The sequence below is a fragment of the Drosophila novamexicana genome, unplaced genomic scaffold (assembly GCF_003285875.2).
Source record: "Drosophila novamexicana strain 15010-1031.04,08,12 unplaced genomic scaffold, DnovRS2.1 tig00000008-arrow-pilon, whole genome shotgun sequence".
NCBI lineage: Eukaryota > Metazoa > Arthropoda > Insecta > Diptera > Drosophilidae > Drosophila > Drosophila novamexicana.
In genome coordinates this window covers 1,744,821-1,771,104 of record NW_020824765.1, presented here as the reverse complement: position 1 = coordinate 1,771,104, position 26,284 = coordinate 1,744,821, and the positions used below count along the sequence as shown (strand labels likewise).

Here is a 26,284-nt window from a genome sequence, read left to right as displayed (position 1 = left end):
AGAAAGAGAGAGAGAGAGAATGTGACTGGGGAAAAGCCTCCTACTGGCTGTTGGGCAAACTTGCACAACTTGAGTATTGTATTTGTAATGTTTACAGGGTATTAAAAAAAAGAGCATGCGACACGAAAAGAGATTTCAAAATGCGACATTAGCACCGTGGCAGGCAGCCACAGGGCGTCCACGCCCTATTCGTACGCTGCTTTTTTTTTTAAGCAGACACTCGTCCGCTTATCCGTGCGCCACTTCAGCACCTGGCAGGCTGAATTCTCGCAAAAAGACAGTTTGCCGGAGCGGAGTGGAAAGTGGCGAGTGGAAAGTGATTTTGTAATAAAGCAAAGTAAGATAAGAGCAGGGAGGCGTGCCGAGAGTGACAGAATAAGCGCAACCGTTGCCGTCACTTCTAGAGGCCAACGTGACGTATGAGCGATATTAAATAATCCGTAATGTTAACGCTTGCTTGCCCTTGGCGTTCGTCTCATTTTGAATGCATTTGCCCCGACACCCACAAAACTGAGTTATGATAACTTGAAGAAGTGGAGGACGACGCAGTAAAAGTAATAGACTGGTACACAGAGAGAAAAAACGGCGGTCAAGCTCGCTCATACTAAATTCGTTAATCAAGCTAAAAGCTCTTGAAAGTCTTCAAATAACTGTGACAATGAGTAGGGTTTTTTTCTGTAAGCAAGACATGTATTCTTCTCAATCAAAGTCTTAAAATCAAGCTCTTGATTTGTTTCTATCTGTGTACGCATGGAAAGATTTATAGAGTACACGCGCCTCAAATCGTGTCCCCACACAACAAGTCAATTTAATCAATAACTTCCCAGAACAAACAGTTGAATAGCCAACCCCTTTGGGCAGGCAAGTAGACGGAGAGGGAGCTAGTCCCCTCGACTTTCACCTTAATTACAAGCGACACACACAAAAATTCAACTATCGTATTCTGCACGCGCAAACATGTCATGGACTAAGTCACAGCAGGACCTTCGGCAAATGGAAATGGTCAAGTGCGTTTTCGTCTGTCAAACTACAAAAATCGAAGACCCAACGATTCTAAGAGTTTTTGTTTTTCTGTGGAAACTATTAATGGTGTGTGACGGGTGGGCGTTGCTGTGAGCACCGTCGCTGCTCTAGACTCGAAAAGGCTCTACATTAAGATACCCTAACTATCTCTACCGTGCAACTTTTTTGGTCATTATGATACAACATATTTTGTACAGTACAATGTACAATGTCGAAACTCAAGTTTCAAGTTGAAAGCCAACGAATACGGATAAGTATCTACAACATAAAAGAAACTTTGGCCGGACTGGATACGTGCGGCAATAAATGATCAGCTTATTTGTTTTTCAAGTTATCTTAATTAAATTTACAATTTTCGAGCATTTAATTCTCTAAGAGGCGACCAATTAAAAGTAGATTTTCTGTTGTCCAGCCAACAACTTGAAATATCGTTATGTTTAAGCAATCGGAACATGCAAAGACTCCCAAGCCTCCAAGCTTGAACCTGTAAGAGCGCGTACCTGGCGACTTCTCAGCCAAAGGTAATTTAGTTGTTGTCACATGTGTCCAGGACGAAATGTCAATAGGATTATTTATTAATATATTGATTAATAATAAATCGCAGTTGAACATTCAAGTCAAGCAGTTAGAGAAATTCTTTTTGTCAAGAAAAATAGACCCCATTTCCGCTTAAAGAATAAAGGAGCCTCAGCTTAGCTTCACAGGCTCTTAGAAGGCGCATGCAAACATGTGTTGTGGGACTATCCTTTCGCAGTCTTTGCAAATTTAATAAGTATGATTAACAATGGCAAGAACACACTCGTCAACCGTCAACCTCATTCATTCATTCAATCAATGGTCATCAATTTATGCGTGCTAGTCATGTGGTCGCCCTTCTAATCATGACCTGATAAACTGACCCATTGCCACCTGGCATGGAATATTATTGTTAATCAAAGTCCACTCCCTTGGCGAAGTCCTTGCACCTGCACTGCATTCCTTTCGGTGGCTTTGTTGTGTTTTATCGATTATGTGTCGCGTGTGCTCCACTTATTTGTTTAGAGGATAAAACAACAAATAACAAAACACCCCTCATACATGCCATGCTGCATTAATATGTATATTCAATGTTTGTTTGCACCTCGAAAGGGCCATTAATCTAGAGCCACATACTAGATTGCAATTAAATTAATTTCTCCTTTTGCCGAACCGCACTGATAGCTGCCTTTGTAATCGGCTGTGTGACACACACACATATATTTCATATGCACAGCCATTGTCCTGTTTCCAGGTAAACTACAAAATATTCCAACGATTCTGTATAAGTCTCACGTGAGAGTCATGAGGCTATTAATTACGGTCGCAGCATTGTCTTCTGGCATATCAAATAAAACTAATTTGAATTGTTTGGATTTCCCAAATGTTCTGATTGATCATTATCAATACTATTAAAGTCATTGGGTCACAATTTGTGAATACACTCGAATACATAAATATTAAGCCAAAATAAAGTCAAAACAAATAAGAGGCTCTAGTCGAGAGCTCCCGACTAGGGGATACCCTGAACCCTCTTCTTCCAACATCAAATGCATATATATATTCTATTTTAGAAGCTATATGTCAAGTTTGGTGACTCTAGCTCTTATTATTTACCAAAATTGCCCAAAAAACAGGATATCGATATCGATATTTTTATCGATTGCTTGGAAACGTAGTAAGTTATCGATTATCGGAATCGAACTCGATCTGCGCGGGAGCTAGAAGCATCTTCATCTAAAATTTCAAGTCTTTAGCTCTTATAGGTTCTGAGATCCTTGCGTTCATACATACGGACGGACGGACGGACAGACAGACGGACATGGCTAGATCGACTTGGCTATTGATGCTGATCAAGAATATATATACTTTATGGGGTCGGAGAAGCTTCCTTTTGCCTGTTACATACATTTGGATTTTGCACAAATACAATATACCCTTATACCCATTTTTGATAGGTTCAGGGTATAATCATTGATGCCAATCGATATTTGATGGAAATATTCCAAAAAATCATCAAAAAGTTTGAATTTACGAAAGAATCGGTTTTTTGTCAACAACATTTTTCCACCCATCGATGATTTATTTGTTTGAATGTCAATTGATGGTAGGGATCCGTACGCATTCAAAAAGGTATAACATTTTAAAATCAGACATTATTTACCCGAGATTTAAAAAAAAAATCATCGAAAAAATTTCGATTTTCGCACCGACCTCGATTTTGAAAAAAAAAAAAACGTGATGATTTGGACATCATATCTTCGCGCGGAGTTATGTCGTCTTGGAACGTCAATTCTCCGCGCGGAGTTATGTCGTCTTGGAATGTCATATCTCCGCGCGGAGTTATGTCGTCTTGGAACGTCATATCTCCGCGCGGGTTTATGTCGTCTTGGAATATCATATCTCCGCGCGGAGTTATATCGTCTTGGAATTTCATATCTCCGCGCGGAGTTATGTCGTCTTGGAATGTCATATCTCCGCGCGGAGTTATGTCGTCTTGGAATGTCATATCTCCACGCGGAGCTTTGTCGTTTTGGAATGTCATATCTCCGCGCGGAGTTATGTCGTCTTGGAATTTCATATCTCCGCGCGGAATTATGTCGTCTTGGAATGTCATATCTCCGCCTGGAGTTATGTCGTTTTGGAACGTCATATCTCCACGCGGAGTTTTGTTGTTTTGGAATGTCATATCTCCGCGCGGAGTTATGTCGTCTTGGAATGTCATATCTCCGCGCGGAGTTATGTCGTCTTGGAATGTCATATCCCCGCGCGGAGTTATGTCGTCTTGGATCGTCATATCTCCGCGCGGAGTTATGTCGTCTTGGAATGTCATATCTCCGCTGGAGTTATGTCGTCTTGGAATGTCATATCTCCGCCTAGAGTTATGTCGTTTTGGAACGTCATATCTCCGCGCGGAGTTATGTCGTCTTGGAATTTCATATCTCCGCGTGGAGTTATGTCGTCTTGGAATGTCATATCTCCGCCTGGAGTTATGTCGTTTTGGAACGTCATAATTCCGCTGGAGTTATGTCGTTTTGGAACGTCATATCTCCGCCTGGAGTTATGTCGTTTTGGAACGTCATATCTCCAAGCGGAGTTTTGTCGTTTTGGAATGTCATATCTCCGATCGGAGTTATGTCGTCTTGGAATGTCATATCTCCGCGCGGAGTTATGTCGTCTTGGAATGTCATATCTCCGCCTGGAGTTATGTCGTTTTGGAACGTCATAATTCCGCTGGAGTTATGTCGTTTTGGAACGTCATATACATAGGGTCGGAGATGCTTCCTTCTGCCTGTTACATACATTTGGATTTTGCACAAATGCAATATACCCTTATACCCATTTTTAATGGGTTCTGGGTATAAAAAAACTAGAATAATATAGGCAGGCAAATCAAATACCGAGACTACGATAACATCTGAAGCTCGATGAAAATTGTATTGCGTGCTTTCGGGCGCGAGCAGCTTATTCAAAGGGTGCGCTTTCCCAGATACAATTTGCATGTTTTAATCAAATTGCAATATTTGCTTTCAACACACACACTCCCGCCCCCCTCTGAGAGTAGAAATAAAAAAAAACTGAGTACCTATTCGTTCAAGGACACAAATGTCGATTGGAAACAATTCAAAATGTGATATTGGCGTGGCTTTTCACACACACACACACACATACATTGCCTTGTACACGGACGCCAAATGGTGCAACTGCATTTCGAACTTAGTTTCTTACCTTTAAAAAACTGCAAATGATATTACAGATTGAATGCAATTTAAATGTTGCTGTGCATTGTGGCAAATCAAAAAATTTGCTCAACATCAACAAAATGCCATGACGACTACATGGAAATCTATCTACTTTCCCTATACCGAAGGTGAGGACATGCAGCCATGGACTCCATTAAATGGGGTAGAAGAGGAGAAGGAGAGGGGTGTTGCCACGGCTGACAGCAAATGCAACAATAGCAAAAGGGGGTAACAATAACAACAACAACGACAACACAAACAATTGCATGTTGCTGCAACCACACTTTGAGCTGCTTTTTTTTATTGATAAAACTTTTATTCTGACGGTTTGTGGGGCCAAGGCGACGACGTCATCTGCGCACACACAATATTTGCATACACACAACTCAAACCTGTGTGTGGCAGCGTGTTTAAGAGTGATAAATGCGGCTCTTGGTCAGCGTTTGTTTCTCTCAAAGTGTTTAGAAAATAGAACGTATATCATCATAAATCAAGGAGAAAAAGTAAAAGTTTTATATAAACATAACTATGTCAAACACTTTTGAGCACAGTGCACAAAACTTATTGACTATGTTTTGTTAAAGAGAAAAGATCTTTGACAAAGTGTACAGCACACGATTGACGCTTACAATTCTCAACAAGTTCAGGCTGCGAAAAGGGGACAGAGAATAGATCTTTGACAAAGTGTAAAGCACACAATTGACGCTTACAATTCTCAACAAGTTCAGGCTGCGAAAAGGGGACAGACCAAAATTATAATTTGAGGCAATTACCTCAGATCTAAATGGTCTTGTTTTAAGGCAAAGCAGACTAATTAGGGCCTCGATTTGGCCGCCCTTCGAGCCGCGTCCTTTTCTTAACTGGCTGCTGTTTAATCTTCTTATATAGCCAATTGAGTTAATTAAATAAATTGCCGTCGGCAAGTGGTTATTTAAAATTGTCGTCAATTGTCACTGGCTGCCGTTTGGGAAGCTGGAAGGGACCTTCACGCTCAGGCAGAACGAAGACGACGGCAAGGACAAGGACATAATCAGGATTATGATGCCAAGAAAAGTTTGTGGCGCTCGACTACAACACTCGACGGACCTGTTGGCTGCAATCTGCACAAAACTGAAATGGCCTAAAATATTTATGGAACGGCGACAGAGAATTGTGTAAATTGAGTACACGCTTCTTTGGCTTGTCTAGGTCGCATTTGTAATCCAATTTGCGTTCAAGTAAAGCGACTGCTGTATTGTGTTACAATTAGCGTAATTAAATGGTAATTTGGCCAAATCAAATGAATGCGCCAGCGAGCAGCCTCCTTGTCCCAATCCACCTGCTGCACGTAAATTATGAACGTAGCCCCAGGGGTAGCTCTCCCAGTTGCCGTATCCGGGCCGGGCTGTCATTCGACTTTGATAGCCGGAGGTCTGATGACATGCCCGTACTGCTGTCCCTCGCCTCTATCTCCGGCGGGAGTGCGTTAATATTAAATCACTTCATATTACCGATGACAGCGAGGATTTTATGGCTTAAAGCATTCGATTCGAACAAAACGCACAAAGCCCATGCGCAACTCGAGCTATTTGTTCTGGCATTCATCCATGGCCATGGAACAAAAGGGGATTGTGGCCATAAAAAGCAGTCTTTGGCAAAAACTGTAAAAGTACATCCCTGGGATACGTTAGCCAGGAAATTGTTTTGAAAGAAAATGCATCAACTCGTTAGCATTAAAAGACTTTGACTAAGCGGATTAACTGCAGGGGTCAACATTGTGTCGGGCTATAAAGTAGGGATTAAAGTCCAGCTGAGTCCATCCACATACACGCCATTAAAAAAATAAATAAAGTAGCATTCTACTGGCTAAGTTACCAAATATGCAAAGTCGGAATGTAAGTTCTCTTAAGTAGCCATAAATAGTAGAACGTGTAAGCGCAAAAATAAAATAAAGCCCAACAATTTTCCATTGGTAAAATACATGCACATAATCCTATCAATACCACGAAAGAAAATGCGATGGCAACGGAAATATGAAATATATGTATACACACACACACGCACACACACACACACACATATGTAAATGTAATCCTGCCTCTCTCACATAGCTTCCTTTTGGCATTTTATGCGCAATTTCAAAAGAATTTAAAGCTTTTGAGCCAACATCGAAAGGAAATTGCTCCTCAGTGGGCTGCTCAGGTGTGTGCGGCAGGAGGGTTAGAAAGCCATTAGACTTCAAATAAAATGCAGTTTAAACAACGACTAAAAAAGTAGTTTCTCTTACTATATATCGCGACGCTGCAGCTGCCGAATAGAATGTACTTTAAACAAAGTCTCAGCAAAGTTACAACCATTAATTAAAAAATTTTACTATTATCGGACGACCGCAAAACTTTTACACCTTGCAAGTTATTTTTTTCTTTTCTTTGCACCTGAGACCTTGGCCGTTGCCCAAAAACCATTGAAGCACAGCTCAATGAAACAAAAGTTTTGCTGATGCTCTTTAAATTGTTCGAAATATAATTAAAGTTTATACTAAACTAGTTGGTGTTAATTTTCAATTTCACTTTTCGTCTGCAGTATTATTATCTAAGTGTGGCTGGGAAAACAAGTTACTGAAAAACTAGATTTTCAACTGTTTTTCATTTGAAGCTCCTGATAAAATATGTTCGCTAAAAATTTCACGTTAAAATATCGACTTATAAATATACAATTGATTATTCAAGTTCAAAGTTGACTTTTTGATCTTTCAAATGCCTTTAGGCATATGCATACATGAAGGCTACACAGAAAGATCACGACAACGGAAGGAAGAAAGGAAATAACAAAACGTAAATACCCTCTGAAAGGGTATAGAACACAAATTAATGTTCTTAGACTGGCAATCTTTTTTACGAGCAGCTCTTGTAATTAATTCTCGATGTTACGTGCGCATCGTGAAGCTTCACATTCAAGCATCCTGCTGACACCAGGTTAAGCCCAGCATTACCCTATCAGAATATATATTTATATACCCTAGACCCATGGAAAACGGCAAAGGGAATATGATGATGTTTTGCATATTTATGTAACTGGCGTTCAGCTTAGGAATCACATGTGCAGGGCAGCTCCTAGTCGGGCACACACATACATCCATTAGACAGAGTACATAAATATTTATGCCATGGCATTGGTTTTCTGCTGCCATGTTACTGACTGCTCGCCATTCTAATAGTCAAGACCAAGCTGTTCCTTCTGTTTGCTCGAGCAAAATATACATATATTTGCTCGGACGCTGAGATGCGACTGCCTACATGGCGTGTTCGGGTCGCGAAGGTGTTGCTGTTTGACTTTGCCTTTATTGAACTGCCCAAGGAGAACTGATGAAGCAGTTAAGTCATATTTGACCTCTTGGGTAAACATATTGCCAAGTGCAAACGAGTTGTCGAGTGCAAAAGAGTCAAATTCAAGGATCCTTTGTTATTCCGCTCACACAGCAGCCCAACCACACACTCACACTCACACACACACACTCTCACGCATGTATGTATACACATGTGTCAACATAACAAAGGCTGCCTCTTGCCCCGGGCTCAGTTACTTTGTGTGTGTGTGTGTCACATCACTTGCCAGTTGCCACTCGCCGCGTTCTGTTGCATACTTTTAGGCCATTGCCGCAGCCGAGTTCGAGCCCACCTTTGTCATTGTTGTTATTCGAAATTTGCATACAAACTGTAAGGGCAATTGTTCCACCTAGGAGGCCACTACAAAACGCTGCTAATTTCTTGCCAAGGGCCCCTCACGCGTCTCAAATATTGTGTGTGAGGAAATTTCGAGAGCTCAACCGTAAAGTGGCATTCTTTTCAGTTAGTTTCTAATCAGGCTTTGGGTCTTACTTTGCCACGCCAACCAACCACTCAAGGCAGCTTCATCAGCTTTGCTTTTATGAAAGCACAAAAACCCAATGCTAACCCACAAGAGGCCATGCCACAGCAGTCTCTTGCCCCAAATTCGTGCATCGGTTGCCAAAAAAAAACATACATAGAAATATTCTCTTATTTAAAACTTTCCCATACGTGTTTTCATTTTATGTGTTTGGCTCTCTTCATTGCCAGCTGCTGTCGTTATCTCTAAACACAACGCTTAAGGGGTTAAGCCGGATATTAAACATTTTGCATTGAATGCATAAATTCTGCAGCAAGTCATATAATTTTAATTGTGCTACAACATATGGAACAGTTCCTGTGAGCTACAGAGTCTTTAGGAGTCTTCCTTAGATTCTTGCTTCTAATTTCTTCGGTGCTTACAAATCCAGCTTAAATGCATTCCGGGAGCCTAGTTTTAGACTTTTTTCAAAAATATATCTTTTTAAGCAAATCCTTAAGTTTAATTTCATGGAATTTTACTTGGAGCTCCGTATTTAAGCCCGTTCAGTTGAAAAACAATTTTGAATTTTGCATACGCACACCACATTTGAATTTTTATTTATCTTTCCTAAGATGCAAAACAGAAAATATTTGTTGCTTTGTTTTGTTTTGCATACAAAATTGCACACCGTCAACAAGTTTTCCCATAGTCTAGAAAAGTTATTTGAATTATTTCTTTACTTGAGTTCACAAGTTGCAACCGCATTTTCATTATTTTCATCTTGTTAGGTTTTAAATAAATATTTATTTGGCATCAAATGAACGAGATTTCAGTGCACTTCAATTTTTCTAAATTGAAAATATTTTTAAATATTAATATATATGTATATTATTATAAAAACCCCATTTGTATTATTTTGATTTCGTTTTGTATAGCCTCTTATTTATTTCTTACCAAAAATGATAAATTAAGTTAAGTTAAGTCAGTCAGACAAGACAAACTGTGTAGTCTTGACTGACTGACTGACTGCCTGACTGACTGACAGACAGACAGACTGACAAACTGACTGACTGACTGACTGACTGACTGACTGACTGACCAACGCACAGCCCAAACATTGGAGCTAAGAAGTTGACATTTTAACTGAAGCTTCCTCTGGGGTCGAAAGTGAGCACTCAGCACTCAGAAATACAGAAAATTGTTCTTATTTATATTAGAAAAAAAGTCGCTCTTAACAAGTTCAAGGTGAATAGTTTTTGTGCAGTTGAGACGAAATATTTATAAGAAGAAAAACTACGAGAACCGAGAGCAGTAATACGTTTTTTGGCTAGCGTTCAGTTAATTTGTTGATTGGGCCGCAAGAGAATTACACAAGGAATTTCGATAACACTTGCATTTTGCACATAATTCAATTGATTCTGGTGACATCGGATAATTTCTTGTATATATTTATGTACATAAAACATTGGAAAATTGGAATGAAAATCAGTCCTGCCTAACCAAAACCCACACGGGTAAAGTTTCGTCTGGTAATGCTATTAAAATATATAAAAAATTTATTCTAAAGGGAAATGTTTTTAAAACCAATTCTAAGCTCTCCAAGGTCAGACGCTTAAAGCTTAATAGGCTTATAAATAGAAAACTTTAAATATCTAAAAATAGAAGAAACACAAACATTTATAAAATCTGCATTTTAAAGATTTGTCAGGTACTTTTTGTATTCACAATTTTGTTGCCGTCACTGCGGACATGACAGGACAATGGACATTGGCCCAATGAAGCGTCGACTAAATGGACCTCAACATGGCCCACAAAAAATGGACAGCAGGGGCGGGGGAGGCAATACACGCATGCAGCCATGGGTCGAGGGCGGCGCAAAAGCGAAGCCAAAGGTGGAAACGACAACTCGTAATAGTTTGCGTCTGGCATCCTTTTAGCCCGTTTCCATCAAACCGAATCTATTTTATGGGCAGCTCTTTTTTGTTGAACTTAATCGTCGGGTCATGTTTGTCGTCGCCTCAGCATGGCTTATCGTCCTTTGACCAGCCAAATCGATGAGTACTTTTCCAAGCCATTGGCCATCTGATTTTATGCCACTGGCTGCTCATCAGTCCATTCATTATTCAATAGTTTGGCAACCTCTGGCAGCCTGTTTCACATTATTAGGTGCGCACATTTGCCAGAGAGTTCAGGTTCCGAATGCAAATGTATTTAATGTATTCCACCTCCTTGTCCGTCGTCTGCTCAACAAGCGCCCATTGCTCGTTTTGCCTCTTTGCATTTGGGCCAACCGCATTTAATCCGGCGTAATACATGAATATAATGCTTAATCCGGAATGGCAAAACATCGGCAAGCAAGAAAGGGGCCTCGGCAGACTGGTTCTCATGTTTGTCATTTTGTAATGTGGTGCGCACATTAATTCACCATAAAACAAGTGTAAAAGCTCTGGTTGAGATAGCTTGAACAGCAATTACCCTGTAATAAGGCAACACTTCAGTCTGTCAATTGGAAAAAAATATTTTCTGAAAATACAAAATTACTAATTTTCTTTAAATTTCCAATTTTAATAACTATTATTAACATTGCAGGGCGAGTAGAAAATATTAAAATGTGTATCATAATAATAATCTAACAAAAATAGTAATAATAATAATAACATTTCTACTTCGTAAAATAAATTCCATAACAAAAGATCTTAATGCCGATCGATAGTTTTTATTTTCCAACATGCCCATTAATGGGTATTAGGGTAGCATTACCTACACTACACAATTTCGGCGTACAGGGTATGCAGCACAGTAGCCTGCATCGTAGTCTTATTTTGTTTGTGTTTTAGTGTTGCTGACTTTATCAATTTCGTTGTACCACGCTGCGTATGAGTAATCATTTTATTGCACGACCCCAAATGTTAGCTAAGCCAAATATCGTTGGCAAAAGAACAACATACACACACACATACACACACAGACACATACGCACGCACATATATGAGTGGTGTCTGTGTGAGTGTACGTGCTTTTTACGACCCACTGTAACGCCCTTTAATTTTACGCAAATTTGTCGGCCTAAATTAAAATAAACGCGTTGAGCGAACTCCAAAAGACGGCAAAAAAAATCACTGCGATGCATTTTCCATGTGTGGCCATAAATTGTTGTTATTAACGTGGAAAAATTTATACGCTACGCTGTTTTTAATAACCCCTATCAAATATGCAGGTACACACGGGACTCCGTTGGCCATAAAAACCTAATCAAGGTCTGGCCGTGCTCTGCGCCAATTTCGGTTTTACTTAGAGTCCACAGTCATAATCTTTATGCCTGATTAACATTGTTTATTTTAAAGCAATGTTAAGGAATAAATATTCCAATCAGCAAAATCTAAAAGAACCAAAAAGCTAACGTTCTTGAAATACTTTTTTAACGTTTGGACTACACAGTAAAAATATTAGTTTCGATTTCAATTTAGATTTAAATTTATAAAATAATAACTATAATTCAGTTGCAAGTATTGTTAACTTACAAAAAAGTATATATATATATATATATATATATATTTTCATATAATATATTTTCAATAAGATAAATATTTATTTCCAAGTCTAAATTAATCTTACATCAAGTTCAATCACATTAAATATATACGTACAGGGACAAGCTCGGATTGTTTTAGCAACAGATTTCGGTACATTATTAGTTTGATTTCAAGTTTAAAATGAGGATAGCTTAGGTATTGTTGAGATTATTTTGTTTACAGTATACGCGACACTTAAACTTGATTCGATGCTGTTATATTTTTATGAAGACCTCAACAAGGCTGAAAAACATAACAAATAAAAACTGAAGAATATTTAAAATGAACAATTGCATACTTGAGTCTAGTATTAATAATGTTATCGCACTTTTAGAATTGGTTATACTTGATTCAAGTAGGCAATTTTTAATTTTAAACATACTTGAATTTTGCTTTTCTCTATATACCCTGATATCATATACTCACTTAAAATGGCTAAAAGGGTATTTTTTTGGTATTTGATTCAAGTACGATACTCTTGATGCCTTATTTCTGTATATATATATATATATATATACTTTGAACTCATTCAAAAGGGAACACCTTGTTGTTCTCTTAACATAGTATTTTATTCAAATTATCAACGAAATGGATTGATTCCAAATATTGAACTGTCAATAAATAACGAACGTGTTGACTGCAAAATATTAATTCAAATTGAACAACAATTAGTTTCGAAGACGTGGAGGTGCTCGATAAAATGGTTATAAATTTTAAGCTTTTTTTACTGTGTACCTTTGCCCGCTTGCAAATTAGTTGCCGAGCGCACAGAGAACCCGAGCGAATGTTACGAAATATATGTAATTGCAGATAAATTACACGGCCGTTGACAAAAACTTTCGCCATTTAAATAGAACGCGGGGGTTCTAGCCCCCAAATAACATTAGCCACAGAGGCGGCAATTGAGTCCCCACACAAGTGCGTGCCTGTATGTAGGTGTGTGTGTGGGGCTGCGTGTGTGTGTGTGTGTGCTGTATAGGGCGACGGACCCGAACCCCATCAAGGCAACACTTTTGCGCAGCAGTCAAAAACAAATTCATTAAAATTGCGCTAATACGGCGTTGGGATTTGGATTTGGGTTTGGGTTTGGGGATTGGGATTGGCTTTGCCAGTGCCTCAATTGATGACGTAGAAGGCGCAGAGCTTTTGCTGGCGTATATGTAACGAAGACTATAAATATATTTATAGCTAACAAGTATCTGCATCTGCAGCTGTATCTGTGAGATACATGAGGCGGAGGCACGTGCGAAACTGGCCAGCGGTGAGCAACAGTCGAGCTTAACCATTCAGTTGTCAATTGGCGCTCGCGCTGATAGCGCTTGCCGGCGTAAATTACCTGTCGCCTCTGTTTGGCTGACCCGAAGATGTCGTAAATCTCTCGAGTGCCCGTGTGATATGTGATAAGAGTGTGGGGCGTACGGAACACCAAAGTACTTGGCAGCTAAAGTGCCGCCAGCTCGGGCCATAGTCGCAACGCGTTCGCCGCCGTGCTCAGATCGCCTGCCATGTCCATGTCCATGTGCAAAACATTCGTGGCGCTGGCCATCGCCTGGCTGAGCATGCTCTGCCTGCTGTCCGTGGCCGTGCACTGTGACAGCGACTCGTACTACGAGAAATACTATGCCGCGCGACGATTTGTGCCGCTGAAGCGCAACTCTCCGCTGACCTTCAATTTCACGCTAACCCTCTCCAAGGAGGACGTGCTGGCATCCCATGAGCAGCCTGCGCTGGTCGGCAATCTGGCGGCGCTGGGCAGCTGGCAAGCGGATCGGGCCGTTCTCCTGAATCGCACGGCCGTGCACAATGTCTGGGTGGGATCGGTCCTGCTGCCTCAGAACAGCAGTGTCGAGTACCGTTACTTTGTCGCGGCCGTGTCGCGTTCCGGCGGCGTGCAGGTGCGTCGCTGGGAGTCGCATGTGTTGCCGCACGCATTTAATACGACCAAGCTGGCGGGTAATCGCTCCGATGAGCTGGGCAGCATCGATGGCCAGCGGCAGCTGACCCGCGGCTGGCTGCAGAGCTCTGGCTCGATTGTGCAGCTCAAGGTGTTCCGCCAGGCGCTGCGCCTGGAGGAGCAGACGGTGCCGGATGCAGCCAGCTTGCGTTTGCGCCTGCAGCCAGTGCATCCGGGCAATCTGTCGCCCATTCTAAGCTCGGCAGCAGCCAACGTGGAGTACGTGCGCATGGTCTACGCCGACAGCATACTCCGGCCGCAGCCAGAGTACGGTGTGCCCTATACGCAGGACAAGGACTTGCTCATGTTCCATGTGACGGTGGAGCAGCTGCAGCAGGTGGCCTACCAGCTGGAAGTCTATGGCGAGCAGCAGGACCTGGTGCGCTTGCTGGGCTACGCTCACCTGCAGCCGGGCTCTCTGGTGGGCAGCGATGGCAACCTGACCCTGCAGCTAATATCGCCGGTGTGGCAGCGCGTGGTGGGCGAACTGCAGCTTGAGTACCTTGTGGTGCGTCCCATGGCCAATGGCAGCACAGATTTCCGCACCAGCTTCGTCAACTACTGGCGGGCCAACTGGACAGCGCTGGAGATCGGCCATCGTGGGCTGGGCAAAAGCCTGTCGCTTTCCTCGACGTCGGCGGCGCCGCTCATTGAGAACACGCTGGGCTCCATGCTAAAGGCCGGCGAGCTGGGCGCCGATCTAGTCGAGTTCGATGTGCAGCTGACCAGCGACCTGGTGCCCATCATTCACCATGACTATTCCATACGCGTTTGCATTGACTCCAAGACACCGACTACGCGCAACGATCTTACCGAGGTGCTCATCAAGGACATTACCTATGAGCAGCTGAAGCAGGTGAAGACCTACCAGATCGTTGGCAACAAGATCATTGAGTATCCAGCTCACAGCAATGTTGAGCAGGTGGAACAGCGCCTGTTCCCCACGCTGCAGGACTTCTTTGAGCGGGTGAACCTCAGCGTTGGATTCGACATTGAAATCAAGTGGCCCCAGCTGCAATCCAACGGCGTTTACGAGAGCGAGCAGACCATCGACAAGAATCTGTTTGTGGACCGTATTTTGGAGGTGGTGCAGCGCTACGGCTGTGGTCGCCTCAACATCCTCAAGAGCTTCGATGCGGATCTGTGCACGCTGCTGCGCTTCAAACAGAACATGTATCCGGTGCTCTTCCTCACCAGCAGCAAGGAGAATGTCTATGCCGATCCGCGCACCAGCACCGTGGAGCAGAGCATCAATTTTGCCCAGGCCTTCGACCTCGCGGGCATTGTGCCCAACGCCGTGTTCTTCAAGGCCGATCCCACGCTAGTGCAGCGGGCCAAGTCCCAGCTGCCGCTGCTGTTGCTCTGGGGCTCTGATATCAAGGATCGCGAGGCAATCGATTGGTTCATCCAGCAGGGCCCCGATGCCGTCATCTACGATCGCATGGACCTCTGGCTGCCACCCAGCAAGACGGGCGCCTTCGAAGCCGAGCTCGACCTGCCCGACTTCTTCCAGCTACAGTGTGCGCCCGCCAACAAGCAGCGCTCCTCCAATGTCACCCTCGAGAGCATCCTGAGCAATGTAAACGTTCTCTAGCTTCTACTTTGTACTTGATATTAACGCCATGCAATAAACGTACTTTCTCTAAAAAGCTGTCGTTTCTGTTTTTTTACTGCAAGGCGTGCCCATTTCCCATTTCCCGTCAGCTTCCTGATTGTTGGACGTGTCCGCGAGCTTCTGTTTCCTTTCCCCTGCCCTATTCTGGTTGCAATAAAAGGGAAAGGATTTGAAATTTCCACATAATTGCCTTTTCCTTCTTGAGAAACAAAAACGAAAGAAAACTTTTGCGCAATGCTCGTTGTGCATCAGCGCAGAAATAAATCCTTTTGCAGATAACTTTTTCAGTTCAAAGGAGGAGCATGACAAAATAAAAGGTATAAAAGCGCTGCTGATTAAAAAACCAAATGTTTTTTTTTTTTGAATATCACTAAATTAAACAAAAAGAAGGGCTGGTTATTAAAAAATGGCAACCTCCAATTGTAATAATATCGAACATGATTGCGAACTCAGCAAACATGTTCGATGGTTGGGTTAAGGCTCGGTTCGAGTGCTTGGTTGAGCCCAGACTCGAACCTTGGTTTCATATCCTATTTCAATATTCAATGCAACTATTTGAATTAACATGAATCAAAGAATCATATTTACATTTTGTTCGGTTCACGTTTAGATTTGAATTCCTGGTACAAATCGGTTCAACAAAAAAGCCTTGATAAAAAAAGCTGTATAAAAAAGATCGCAGTTCGCTAAATTTGTTTGCATTTCTCGCTTTGTTTTTCACGCTGAACTTGAAATTTAAATGTTTAATGAAATCATTGCCATCAACTGCCCCAGTCGCAATCCCAGTCGCTGTCATGTCATGTCGTGACATGTCGCGTCATTCCATTTCATTCCACAAAAAGCGACTGGCCCCAGGCCCCGGGCCCCAAGTGGTCAATCGCCTCTCTCCCAGCGAAGGCGTCGCGGTTTGCCCTGCGGTCATTTCTGTGATGCAATTGCATTGTCCCCCCCCCCTGGCAGGCGTCCATCAACACCGTGCATCACAATGCATCCGCAGTTACATAAGTGTGTAGGTGAGTGTATTAATATGCCAAGGCCCGAACCTCATATTACACCAGAGTTCAGTCTCAAAAGGGGCTATCTCTGTACACATCCATCCAGCTTTAAATGTGTGCTCGTATTTGTATAATTATGCGTCTTATTTTTATTTGCGCTTTGCTAATTGACTGGCAGCTAAACCCAGCTCTAATTACATTCGAGCACATATAAATTGACTTTGAATGCATTAAAGATAATTGCGTTGTCGGAAAAATCGGGGTAGTTCCCGTAACCAATCATATGCACCTACTTACTTATATAATTGAAGATTAGCTCATTCGCAAACAGGTCTCCGAATAAAGCGATGCATTAATTAGTTCTCCCTTCCCCTTTAAATATTTAATGCTAAACAAACTTGGCTTTTATATCACGCTCGGAAAAAACAGTTCTATGAAATAAATTATATTCCATTTCTACAAGCCAAGCAAAAATGACCTAAAAGGAAAATGGTTAAGTCGATAACGCCCAACTAACAGATACCCTGTACAAAGCTTGCCCAGTTGCTGTAACTATTTATTTCGATTACGCTTTAAATATTTTAAAACAGTCTAATTTCCTAATTATGCAACTTGTTTTTCATATTCAGTTTTCGGAATATTAAAAGATGTTCAGAGTAATGTTACAAACAAAAAGAAAACAACGGATTATGCAACTAATTCATTTTAACGTTTGGTGAATGGCAAACTAAAAGTGAGTTGCGGGTTCAAACCCGAAAACTACTTAACATGCTAAATCTTACCCTATAATGCCTGCTTACTGGATATAGAGTATTTTCTAGTCGGGCAGTCTCGAGCAGCTGAGCAGGTTACATGTTTTTCATGGGTAATAAACTTGTTTTTCGCTTAGATTTTAAAGCAAAGCACGGAAATGACAAGCGAACTTTTAAATGAGTTGCAAACATTTATTATTATAAAAAAAAAAATCAGAAGTATATATTTACGTAAATGCAGTCATAAAGATATTCAAATATTTTATGGCTCTTATCGCTTTGGCTGTTGCAAGTGCTAAAATATGGTCAATCAAATTTAAAGAAAATGAAATCTTATTGTTTTTATTATAAATAATAAGTGACAGCGTCTTTAGCCAGGAAAATCTCGGCTATAAATATACTTTTCTCTTTATGATAACACACACGAACAAAGAGCTTCAGGCTGTCCAAATTTAGCAGCTCCTCCGTATGGAAAAAGTTTTGTGCATTAACTTAAGATTATGTTATCCGATGTTTGAAAGTCCTGTGCCCATAGAAAATGAGTAAGAAGGGTATATGGATTCTGTTCAAAAGGAGAATTGTCTTATAGGTTAGTAAATTATATATATCCGAACTATGCGTTTGTTTGTCCAGCTTTAAAAATGTGCCATCGCAAAAACTACAAAAGTTGGAGACTTAAAATATATATTTTGATATGCCATTCGGCAAAGTTAATCATTGTTTGCCAATATCTCGTTATATTTCCACAATAGCAATTAAAATCGATTGTCTTGGCTTTTTAAGCAGAACTCAAAAAGTATAAGAACAAAATACACTAATTTTGATATGTAGATTAGGATTAATTATATTATATTATAAATTATTATTTGACGGATCATCATCAAAGAAATTGAATATTATGAAAGTATAATAAATTATTGTTTACAGCGCCAGCTGATGGACGCTTACATCCGGCAGAAGCGCGCCTCGCCCGGCATGGTGCAGGCCAGCGACCTGCAGATGAGTCGCCCAATGTCCGGAATGCGCGGCAACAGCCGGGAGCTGCACGCCTATGATGGACCCATGCAGTTCATAGGATCGCCACATAACCCGGATCAGATATTGAGCAACAACAGCTCCAGTGTGCACTTGTCCAGCAGCTTGAACTCGAGTCGCAACAACTCGAACAACTTGCGCAGCCTCAGCACCATCAATCAAGAAGGTGAGTCCCGGCTACGTCAGGAACGGTATCCAGTATTGTTATGCCGTCCATCGAATTGCAGACTTAATCGAGGAGATCTCGTCGCACGAGCTGGAGGACGAAGAGAGCAGTCCCGTGACGGTCGTTGAGAATCCACTGCCGCCGCAAAGTGCCAACTCGGCGCACTCGCAGCGGCTACGCAACGGCCAGCAATCCTTTAACGAGACTCTCGACGAAGACGACTATGCCAATCGCAACATAGCGGGCGTGGCTCCAGTGCGCCCCGCCGGCATCGCCTCACCCTACAAAGACGGCGTCGCGCCGGAGACCAGCAACGGAGTAGCCAACGGCAGCAGCAGCGGCGTTGGCAGCGGCGAATCCGAAGGCGACGTCATCGGCAGCATTGATCTGTTTGTCATGCAGCCGGCGCCGCAAGGTGTGCTCTATAAGTGCCGCATCACACGAGATCGCAAGGGCATGGACCGCGGACTGTTCCCCATCTACTATCTGCATCTGGAGCGGGACTACGGCAAGAAGATCTTTCTGCTGGGCGGTAAGTTTGTCCCTCCTCTGTCAAAGGCAGGCGCTTTTACTGATCCTTCTCTTAAAGGGCGCAAGCGGAAGAAGAGCAAAACATCCAACTATATTGTTAGCTGCGATCCCACCGATCTGTCGCGCAACGCAGATGGCTTCTGCGGTAAGCTACGCTCCAATGTGTTCGGCACATCCTTCACGGTATTCGATAGTGGCAACAAGGACAGCACAGAAAGTCCACGACTCGATCTGGCAGTGATCATCTACGTGAGTATCATCAGAATCACAATCCAGAATCAACTGCTATAATAATTAATTCGCTTTTTCATGACCAGGACACCAACATTCTGGGCTTTAAGGGACCGCGCAACATGACTGTGATACTGCCGGGCATGACTGAGGACGACCAGCGCGTCAAGATCAGCTCTGCGGATCCCAAACAGCAGGGCATACTCGATTTGTGGAAGATGAAGGTCAGTAGGCACTCTACACCCATTTGCTAATACTTAATCATACCTTTTATTCTGCTCCAGAACATGGACAACATTGTGGAGTTGCACAATAAGACGCCAGTTTGGAACGACGAGACGCAATCCTATGTGCTCAACTTTCACGGTCGCGTCACGCAAGCGTCTGTCAAGAACTTTCAGTTGGTGCACGACTCCGATCCGGAATACATAGTCATGCAGTTTGGCCGCACATCCGAGGATGTCTTCACCATGGACTATCGCTATCCGCTCTGCGCCATGCAAGCCTTCGCCATAGCGCTCAGCAGTTTCGATGGCAAAATCGCCTGCGAGTGAACCATGACCTTATCCTTGTTACAGTTACGGATGCCTTATTTATACGAAAAACAGCTCGACTTTGCATACCCTAACTAGTATAGATTGTAAGAAATATCATGAACGCAGAGGCTCGTATTTGGCAAAATATTTTTAAATAACGAATCTAATTACTTTCAAACAATATCAAGAACTATGGTATTATATGTGCGTATGTGTGTTAATAGAGATGCAGACAAATTAGTGGAACATAAATATTTAGAAAATATTAAACAACCAGCTATGATTAGCAAACACCCTACAAGACCAAAACTATGCCGAAACTTACAGTTCTCATGAGAGGAACGCAGTATAAATAAATATCATAGCGACAGCAACATTTTAAGCACTTCAAGTTTATCTTCTTCAATTAAATCTTTGAAAAATATTTCTTTCCTTACAACGAAATACTTTTAAACATTTTGCTGTACACTCTCTAGCTAGTTGTTTAGGAGATTACAGATCAAATACAAGGGGCAGTCTATCAAAAGAACAAAAGATACATGTGTCACCCATTTAACCGCCTCTCAATACATAGGTTCAACTGCATCTTGAGTACTCAAGTGTTTCTTGTACAAATATTAGCACCCTCATGTGTATTTAAGTGTACTTTATTATTATTTTTTTTAATATTTAACAAACATAGTCTAAAACTCTAGTCAGTCGAAGTGCTCATCATCATTATTTGCATGCGGCACAGTAGGCAAAAAAGAACATAACAAATATCTAAATGTATTTATTGTAAATTAACAATTCAAAATATGCTCACCGATATTCTAAGGAGCCTTAGAAAATAATAGCACAACAGCTCTATATGATTACCCACATATTCAAATCCATAAACAAATCAAAAGTTTAAAATCAAAAAATTTCAGAAGTTTATCGATTTTATAGTTTGAATACAGCTCGAAACGAATATTTTAGGAACATAAACTACTTAACAACTATTTATAGTAATTTACTATTAGTCGATAAGAGAGCATTACTATTTGTGCCGAGCTCTTTTATAATTAAGCAACAATCTGATTTAAAAAACAATTATTTTTCAACATGTATTTATGTATATCAAATCAAATATATAAAAAACGTGCAAAATATACACCACACTCTGAGATTTTTTAAAGGTGAAGCCCGGTTTTGAAGCCACACTGGGACTAAAATATGGTTAATTGCATCTTAAGCAAGAGATTAAATACCATTTATATTGGGTTTTGGTTAATTGATATAAGGTGTTGCTTTCAATTATTTGTATTGATAGTTAGACTTGACGTACCTTGCTCTTGGGCATCATCGTGCCTCACTCGCATATCCCAAGCCAATCGCGATTTTTCCATAGTGTGACTATATACATATGCATTTTGTTTAAAACGAAATAATATCGAAATACTTTACACAATTCATAAATGAACAAAAAGAACCCCAGTGCTATGCGCATTTAAGTACAGATAATTTTATTTAGTGCCATTAAGTACAATTTAATTTGTATATAATAAATGCAAGTTTTCGGTAGTACTTTTTACTAATACAAAATTTGTTCTATATACAAAACAAGGTCAGGTTGTGATTACGTACTTTGTTATAAACTGCCGTAACTGTCCGTATACATTCCACGTTTGTATCAGCTAAACGGCAGTCCAAACGAGATTCAATAAATATCCTTGGGGAATGTACAATTGGGTCGCTATATAATGTTTACTTAAACTAGACGAAATGCTTCGCAAATGTGGAATAGCCTGATGATGGGAACTGCTACAAGCTTAGGACATCATCGGCTGGCCTGAACTCAAGCGGATCGTAGTCCTTGTAAGCTAACTGTCGCTCAGGCGACGTATCAGGTAACTTGTTGATTTTTTGCAGGCGTGAGTTCACAATCTGGAGGTGGCGTCCAATGTAGTCCTCGCCGGGCGCAAGTCGCTGGGCGAACTGCAGGCAAGCTGCCGCCTTGGCCATCCATTTGCGTTCCACGAAAACCACGCAGAGATTGTGCAGGCCCTGCGTATTGCGCGGATCGTGCTGCAGTATGCTGCGATAGCACTTCTCTGCCGCATCCAGATCCTTCATGTGGTTGATGTATATGTCGCCCAGCAGTATTAGACCCTTCACATGAGTGGGATGGTGGCGGATTAACTGATTAAGAAAAGGCACTGCATCCAGCGGCCGCTTCGAGTCCGCCAATAACAGTGCCAAATTAAAAAGCGCGCTGCGAAAGTCCGACTTCAGGTGTATAGCACGTTTGAAGAACTGCTCGGCTTCGTCAAAGCTCATCTCGTCCATGGCCAGCATTCCCAGATTGAAGTAAACCTTCTCATTGTTCGCATCTCTAGCCAACACCTTGTACAGGCGGGCACGTGACAATTGCCGCGCCTCCGCTCCGCCGAGTTCCTGCAGAAGTATAGCCGAATTGAGCAGTGCTTGCTCGTGCTCCGGATACAGCTCGATGGCTTTGTTGAAGTATACGTGCGCCTGTTGACTCTTGCCCTGTTCCAGAAACACGACGCCTAAATTGTAATAGATATCCGCGTTCTCGCTATCATAAAGAAGCGCCTGCTCGTAAACCTCCTGTGCTTGAGCTGTGCGATTCAGCTTCATAAGAATGTCGCCCCGATTGATATAGGCCTGCAACATGAAGCGCAACACTAGTATCAATATAACGAACATAACCGTTATCGGTTTAAAGTCTCACCTGGACGTAGTCACTGCGCATGCTAATTGCCTGTCTGTAGAGATGATCGGCTTCCTCCAGCCTTGTTTGATTCTTGGATATCAGATTGGCCAGATTGATAAAAACATTCAAATGATTGGGCGCAATCCGTGCGTGGTAGCTAACACCAGCTTTGGCTTGCGGGAAAAGAGCCTTGGCACGCATGTACGCCTGCTCCGCCTCGGCATAGCGCTTGAGATTGTTGTAGGTGCGACCCACGTTAATGTGGGCGCCAATGTCATCTGTTTGTATGTGAACGGCTTGCTGGAAGTACATCAGAGCCTCGTCGTATCGGCCCTCGTTCTCCAGTGCGTGTCCCACGTTATTGTACAGTTTGGCATTGCGTTGGTTCACATGCACCCCGGACATAAAAAGCGAGTACTCCGTGCGCCAGTCCCAGTTGCGCTGATGTGTCTTCAGCCCGTGCGCGACCAGCAGCGCAACGAGTGCCGTCTGCGCCAAACGCCCCCAACGCAAACGCCATCGCCGCTGTAACTGGTGATAGCCGTAGGCAACCATTAAACAGTAGCCCATCGATGGCATGTAAAGAATGCGCTCGGCCACCACGAAGCCGACCGGGAAGAATAGATTCGAGGCGGGCAAAAAGGGCAGCACTATCCAGCCGAGGCACATGAGCAGCGTGCGTGACTGCGATAGATTTCGTGAAAAGCAAGCCTTGGCCGCCAGCGTGCCAAGACCAAGAAAAGTGCACAAGGTAGCCAGGTTTCGAGGATCAGCAAATCCCTCCAGCAGGGGCACGGTGCCTGCAAGCCAAGATATTTGTGATTAAGCTTTAGTATGGACAATCTACATTGTGTGCTACTCACCCATTGTCCAGTCGCAGCAGAGCAACGATGGGTACAGCAACAGCCAGCAGTTCAGGTAGATGAGGTAGCCATAGGTTAGCTGGCGCACAGGCGTAGCAGCTGCCGAGGCAGGGTTATCGAAGCGGGTGAAGATTGGCAGCTGGGAGCCCATCACGTAGACACGTCCAACCAGCAATGCGACGGTGATAAATGCAAGAAACGCTAAACGCTTCCATAGTGTCGACGACCAGCGTCGCGCACTGGTTTGTCCCAGCTTCGCCGGCGGCTGCTCCTCAAACATACGCAGCACAACGTGGCACAGGTGCAGCGGCCGCACCTGCTGCACCACGAACAGTTCGTAGACGGCGCATATGCCAGCTACCGTGATGCCTTGCTCTTTGCACAACATGGAGGCTAGCAGGCAACTGCCAAAGCACAGGCAAAGCGAGGCCCAGTTCGTACGCCGAGGCGAGCCGCCCGTTGCGTGCGCATAGCTGAGAAACGCGCCCAGGTAGCATATTGAAGAGAGCAATTCAGCACGGCCTACGACGCCAGTAACGGCCTCGGTGTGCACCGGGTGTGTTGCAAACAGGAGCGAAGCGACAAAAGCGCATGTGTTGAGCGAGGACACAGACGCGGATGCGGACGTGGAGGACGGCGTCTCGTTACTGCCAGCCGCACACTGACGCAGCAGAAGGCGACAGACACGACGCCACAGCAGACAGACTGCAACATGCAGCAGCAGGTTGACGAGATGGTATCCGAATGGGTCCAGTGCGTGCAGCAAGTAGTTAAAGCGAAACGTCAACACTGTCAGGGGCCTGTAGGACTTGTGTGAGTGCTCCTTGCGCATCGGCGTGCCCCAGAAATCGTTAAGGAACACATTACGCAGCGGCGTGCTCGGCCGCAAATCCTTGTTGTCCCTTATCGCGCTGACATCGTCGAACACCAGTCCGCACTGCGTGCTATTGTAATAGCACAAAACGCATGCCACACATATGCACAGAAATTCGAGCAAGTTGCGCTGCGAGCTACTGCACCCAGCCCGCTCTCTCTCCCTCTCCCGGTTGCATATCGCTGCCGCTGCTGTTGCTGTTGTAGTAGCTGCATGTTGCTGTTGGTTGGGGTTCGTTGACATGGTTGACTTTTGCTTACTTCCTGCCTGCCCGCTTGCCGTTGCCTGCGTTACTTTCCAGTCCGTGCAGAACCTCAATTCATGTATCCATAATTACTTTACTACACCAAATGGAATGTTGTATACAAGTTACGTCTATGAATCTATATATTTATCTATAAGTATATCTTATAAAAAGCTTGTAGAGAAACTACATTGCCTGTAAAGATAAGAAAAGGACAAGTTGATTATTGATTGATTAAAATAATATATACTTTACTTATTAAAGTCAGTCTTAATATCACAATATTTAACCATTGATTAAATAAATGTAATATAATAACTAATAATTTATGAATTTATTAAAAATAAACTTATTAGTTCGAAAAGCCTTTTACATTTTATATATATATTGTATTGAGGTTTCACATAAATCTTGTGTAGTTAAAAGATTTCAATTTACCTTCAAATAGATAGAAGCTCACAATATTAGAAAATCTTTGATTCTTTTACAGCGATTTATTACTTTGGTTTGGACCCGAAAAAATCAATTAATGCGCAACAAAGTAACTTCGTCCCGGTTACTGTCCTCAATACCGACTGCATACACCAAAGTCCCGAAGTTAACAAAGTTGTAAGCGACGCGGCGGCAGCCCCAATAAAATCAGCGGCAGCGGCAGCAGCAGCAGCAGCCGGCAAAATTTTACACGAAGAGAAATTTGCAGTCAGCAAACAGAGTCGAAGCTAGAGAATACGATGGCAAGTGGGCGTGTTTTTGTTTGTGTTGTCAATATTATGAAAGAAAGCACAACAGGGCAGGCATTACTAGGCAAGTCCAGGCCAGGCACAAGCACATCGGCATGCGGATGCAACATTATTGCTTCACATGCGCTGACCGAGAGACAGCAACAAAGTTGCACTCAATGTCATCGGTTTTGTGACGTCATTCAAAACAAACCACCACCAAGTAAACGCAACGACCGTCCTGGAGAGACAGTTGGAAAGAGAGAGCGCGAGAGAGTGGGAGCGGGAGAGCACGAAAAGCAGTGAGCGCAACTTTGTTGCACGACCGACATTTGGCAGCAGGTCCGAAGGACGACAGCCAAGATAAGCACGCCTATGGACACACGTGCAGGCAACGCTTGTTGATTTCCCGCCATTAGACGCGCAGGCGCCTCAAAGTCCTTGCACTTTCGTTTTTCGTTTACGAACAACAACAATCCTCAGACGTACACTCTCAGCGACGCTCTCAGCAGTTTAGTGTTTGTGTTTTTGTAAAATTACTTTGACCGAGATCCGTGCATTGCTGTGTTGCAGCGCCCACGCGTTGGAGCTAGCATCCACCCCCTGTATGGACGCACGTCCTCTCCCACAAGGCGATTTTTGCGACGCCATTACATTGGCGTCCGTGCGTCGTGAACAAAACAGCCAACAACAACACCATATGTACATACATTTGCCAACTTTGTTGCAAATTGCAATTATTACAATGTTGTCAGTGTGTGCAAATGAACTTGTTTTCATATTTTGATGTTTTCTTTGTCATTAGCTTACCGTATTTATTGAGTGAATTATGGAGGTAGTTGTCTTTAAATCAAATAAAGTTACATTTTAACACAAAACTCAACACA

The 26,284-nt window shown here is 42.7% G+C and overlaps 3 protein-coding genes across 4 annotated transcripts in view; 2 read left to right on the top strand and 1 right to left on the bottom strand.

The window, feature by feature from the left end:
- The window catches only part of LOC115762966 (protein king tubby), a 36,232-nt gene extending 15,050 nt beyond the window's left edge, over positions 1 to 21,182 (top strand). Inside the window, exons 1-6 of one of the 2 annotated variants that reach the window (XM_030705465.1) lie at positions 18,009 to 18,086; positions 18,425 to 18,698; positions 18,760 to 19,230; positions 19,288 to 19,478; positions 19,547 to 19,684; positions 19,745 to 21,182. In XM_030705465.1, coding sequence (XP_030561325.1) covers positions 18,434 to 18,698; positions 18,760 to 19,230; positions 19,288 to 19,478; positions 19,547 to 19,684; positions 19,745 to 20,014 — 1,335 coding nt within the window. In that variant the 5' untranslated portion in view covers positions 18,009 to 18,086; positions 18,425 to 18,433 and the 3' untranslated portion in view covers positions 20,015 to 21,182. Of the gene's footprint in view, positions 1 to 18,008; positions 18,087 to 18,424; positions 18,699 to 18,759; positions 19,231 to 19,287; positions 19,479 to 19,546; positions 19,685 to 19,744 lie in introns of those variants that run through there. The other variant, XM_030705382.1, reaches the window with a different exon arrangement.
- Positions 13,479 to 15,784, top strand: LOC115762863 (glycerophosphocholine phosphodiesterase GPCPD1). The gene has a single exon (XM_030705275.1). It carries the CDS (start codon positions 13,687 to 13,689, stop codon positions 15,727 to 15,729), a length of 2,043 nt encoding a protein of 680 aa, XP_030561135.1. The 5' UTR covers positions 13,479 to 13,686; the 3' UTR covers positions 15,730 to 15,784.
- A 291-nt stretch (positions 21,183 to 21,473) lies between the features above and the next one.
- On the bottom strand, positions 21,474 to 26,283 carry LOC115770678 (protein O-mannosyl-transferase TMTC3). Its single transcript, XM_030716101.1, has 4 exons — positions 26,208 to 26,283; positions 23,561 to 24,873; positions 22,716 to 23,497; positions 21,474 to 22,648 (listed from the first exon to the last, which is right to left on the bottom strand). Exons 2-4 carry the CDS (start codon positions 24,675 to 24,677, stop codon positions 21,782 to 21,784), a joined length of 2,766 nt encoding a protein of 921 aa, XP_030571961.1. The 5' UTR covers positions 24,678 to 24,873; positions 26,208 to 26,283; the 3' UTR covers positions 21,474 to 21,781.
- Position 26,284: the final 1 nt, after the last annotated feature.

Excerpts from the sequence above, each read along its gene's own strand:
- LOC115762863 (XM_030705275.1), top strand. The coding sequence starts at position 13,687 with ATGTCCATGTCCATGTGCAAAACATTCGTGGCGCTGGCCATCGCCTGG.
- LOC115770678 (XM_030716101.1), bottom strand. The coding sequence starts at position 24,677 with ATGTCAACGAACCCCAACCAACAGCAACATGCAGCTACTACAACAGCA. Across the intron at positions 23,498-23,560 it reads CTGCTGCGACTGGACAATGG|GCACCGTGCCCCTGCTGGAG; the intron begins GTGAGTAGCACA and ends CTTGGCTTGCAG. Across the intron at positions 22,649-22,715 it reads TGCGCAGTGACTACGTCCAG|GCCTATATCAATCGGGGCGA; the intron begins GTGAGACTTTAA and ends TTCATGTTGCAG.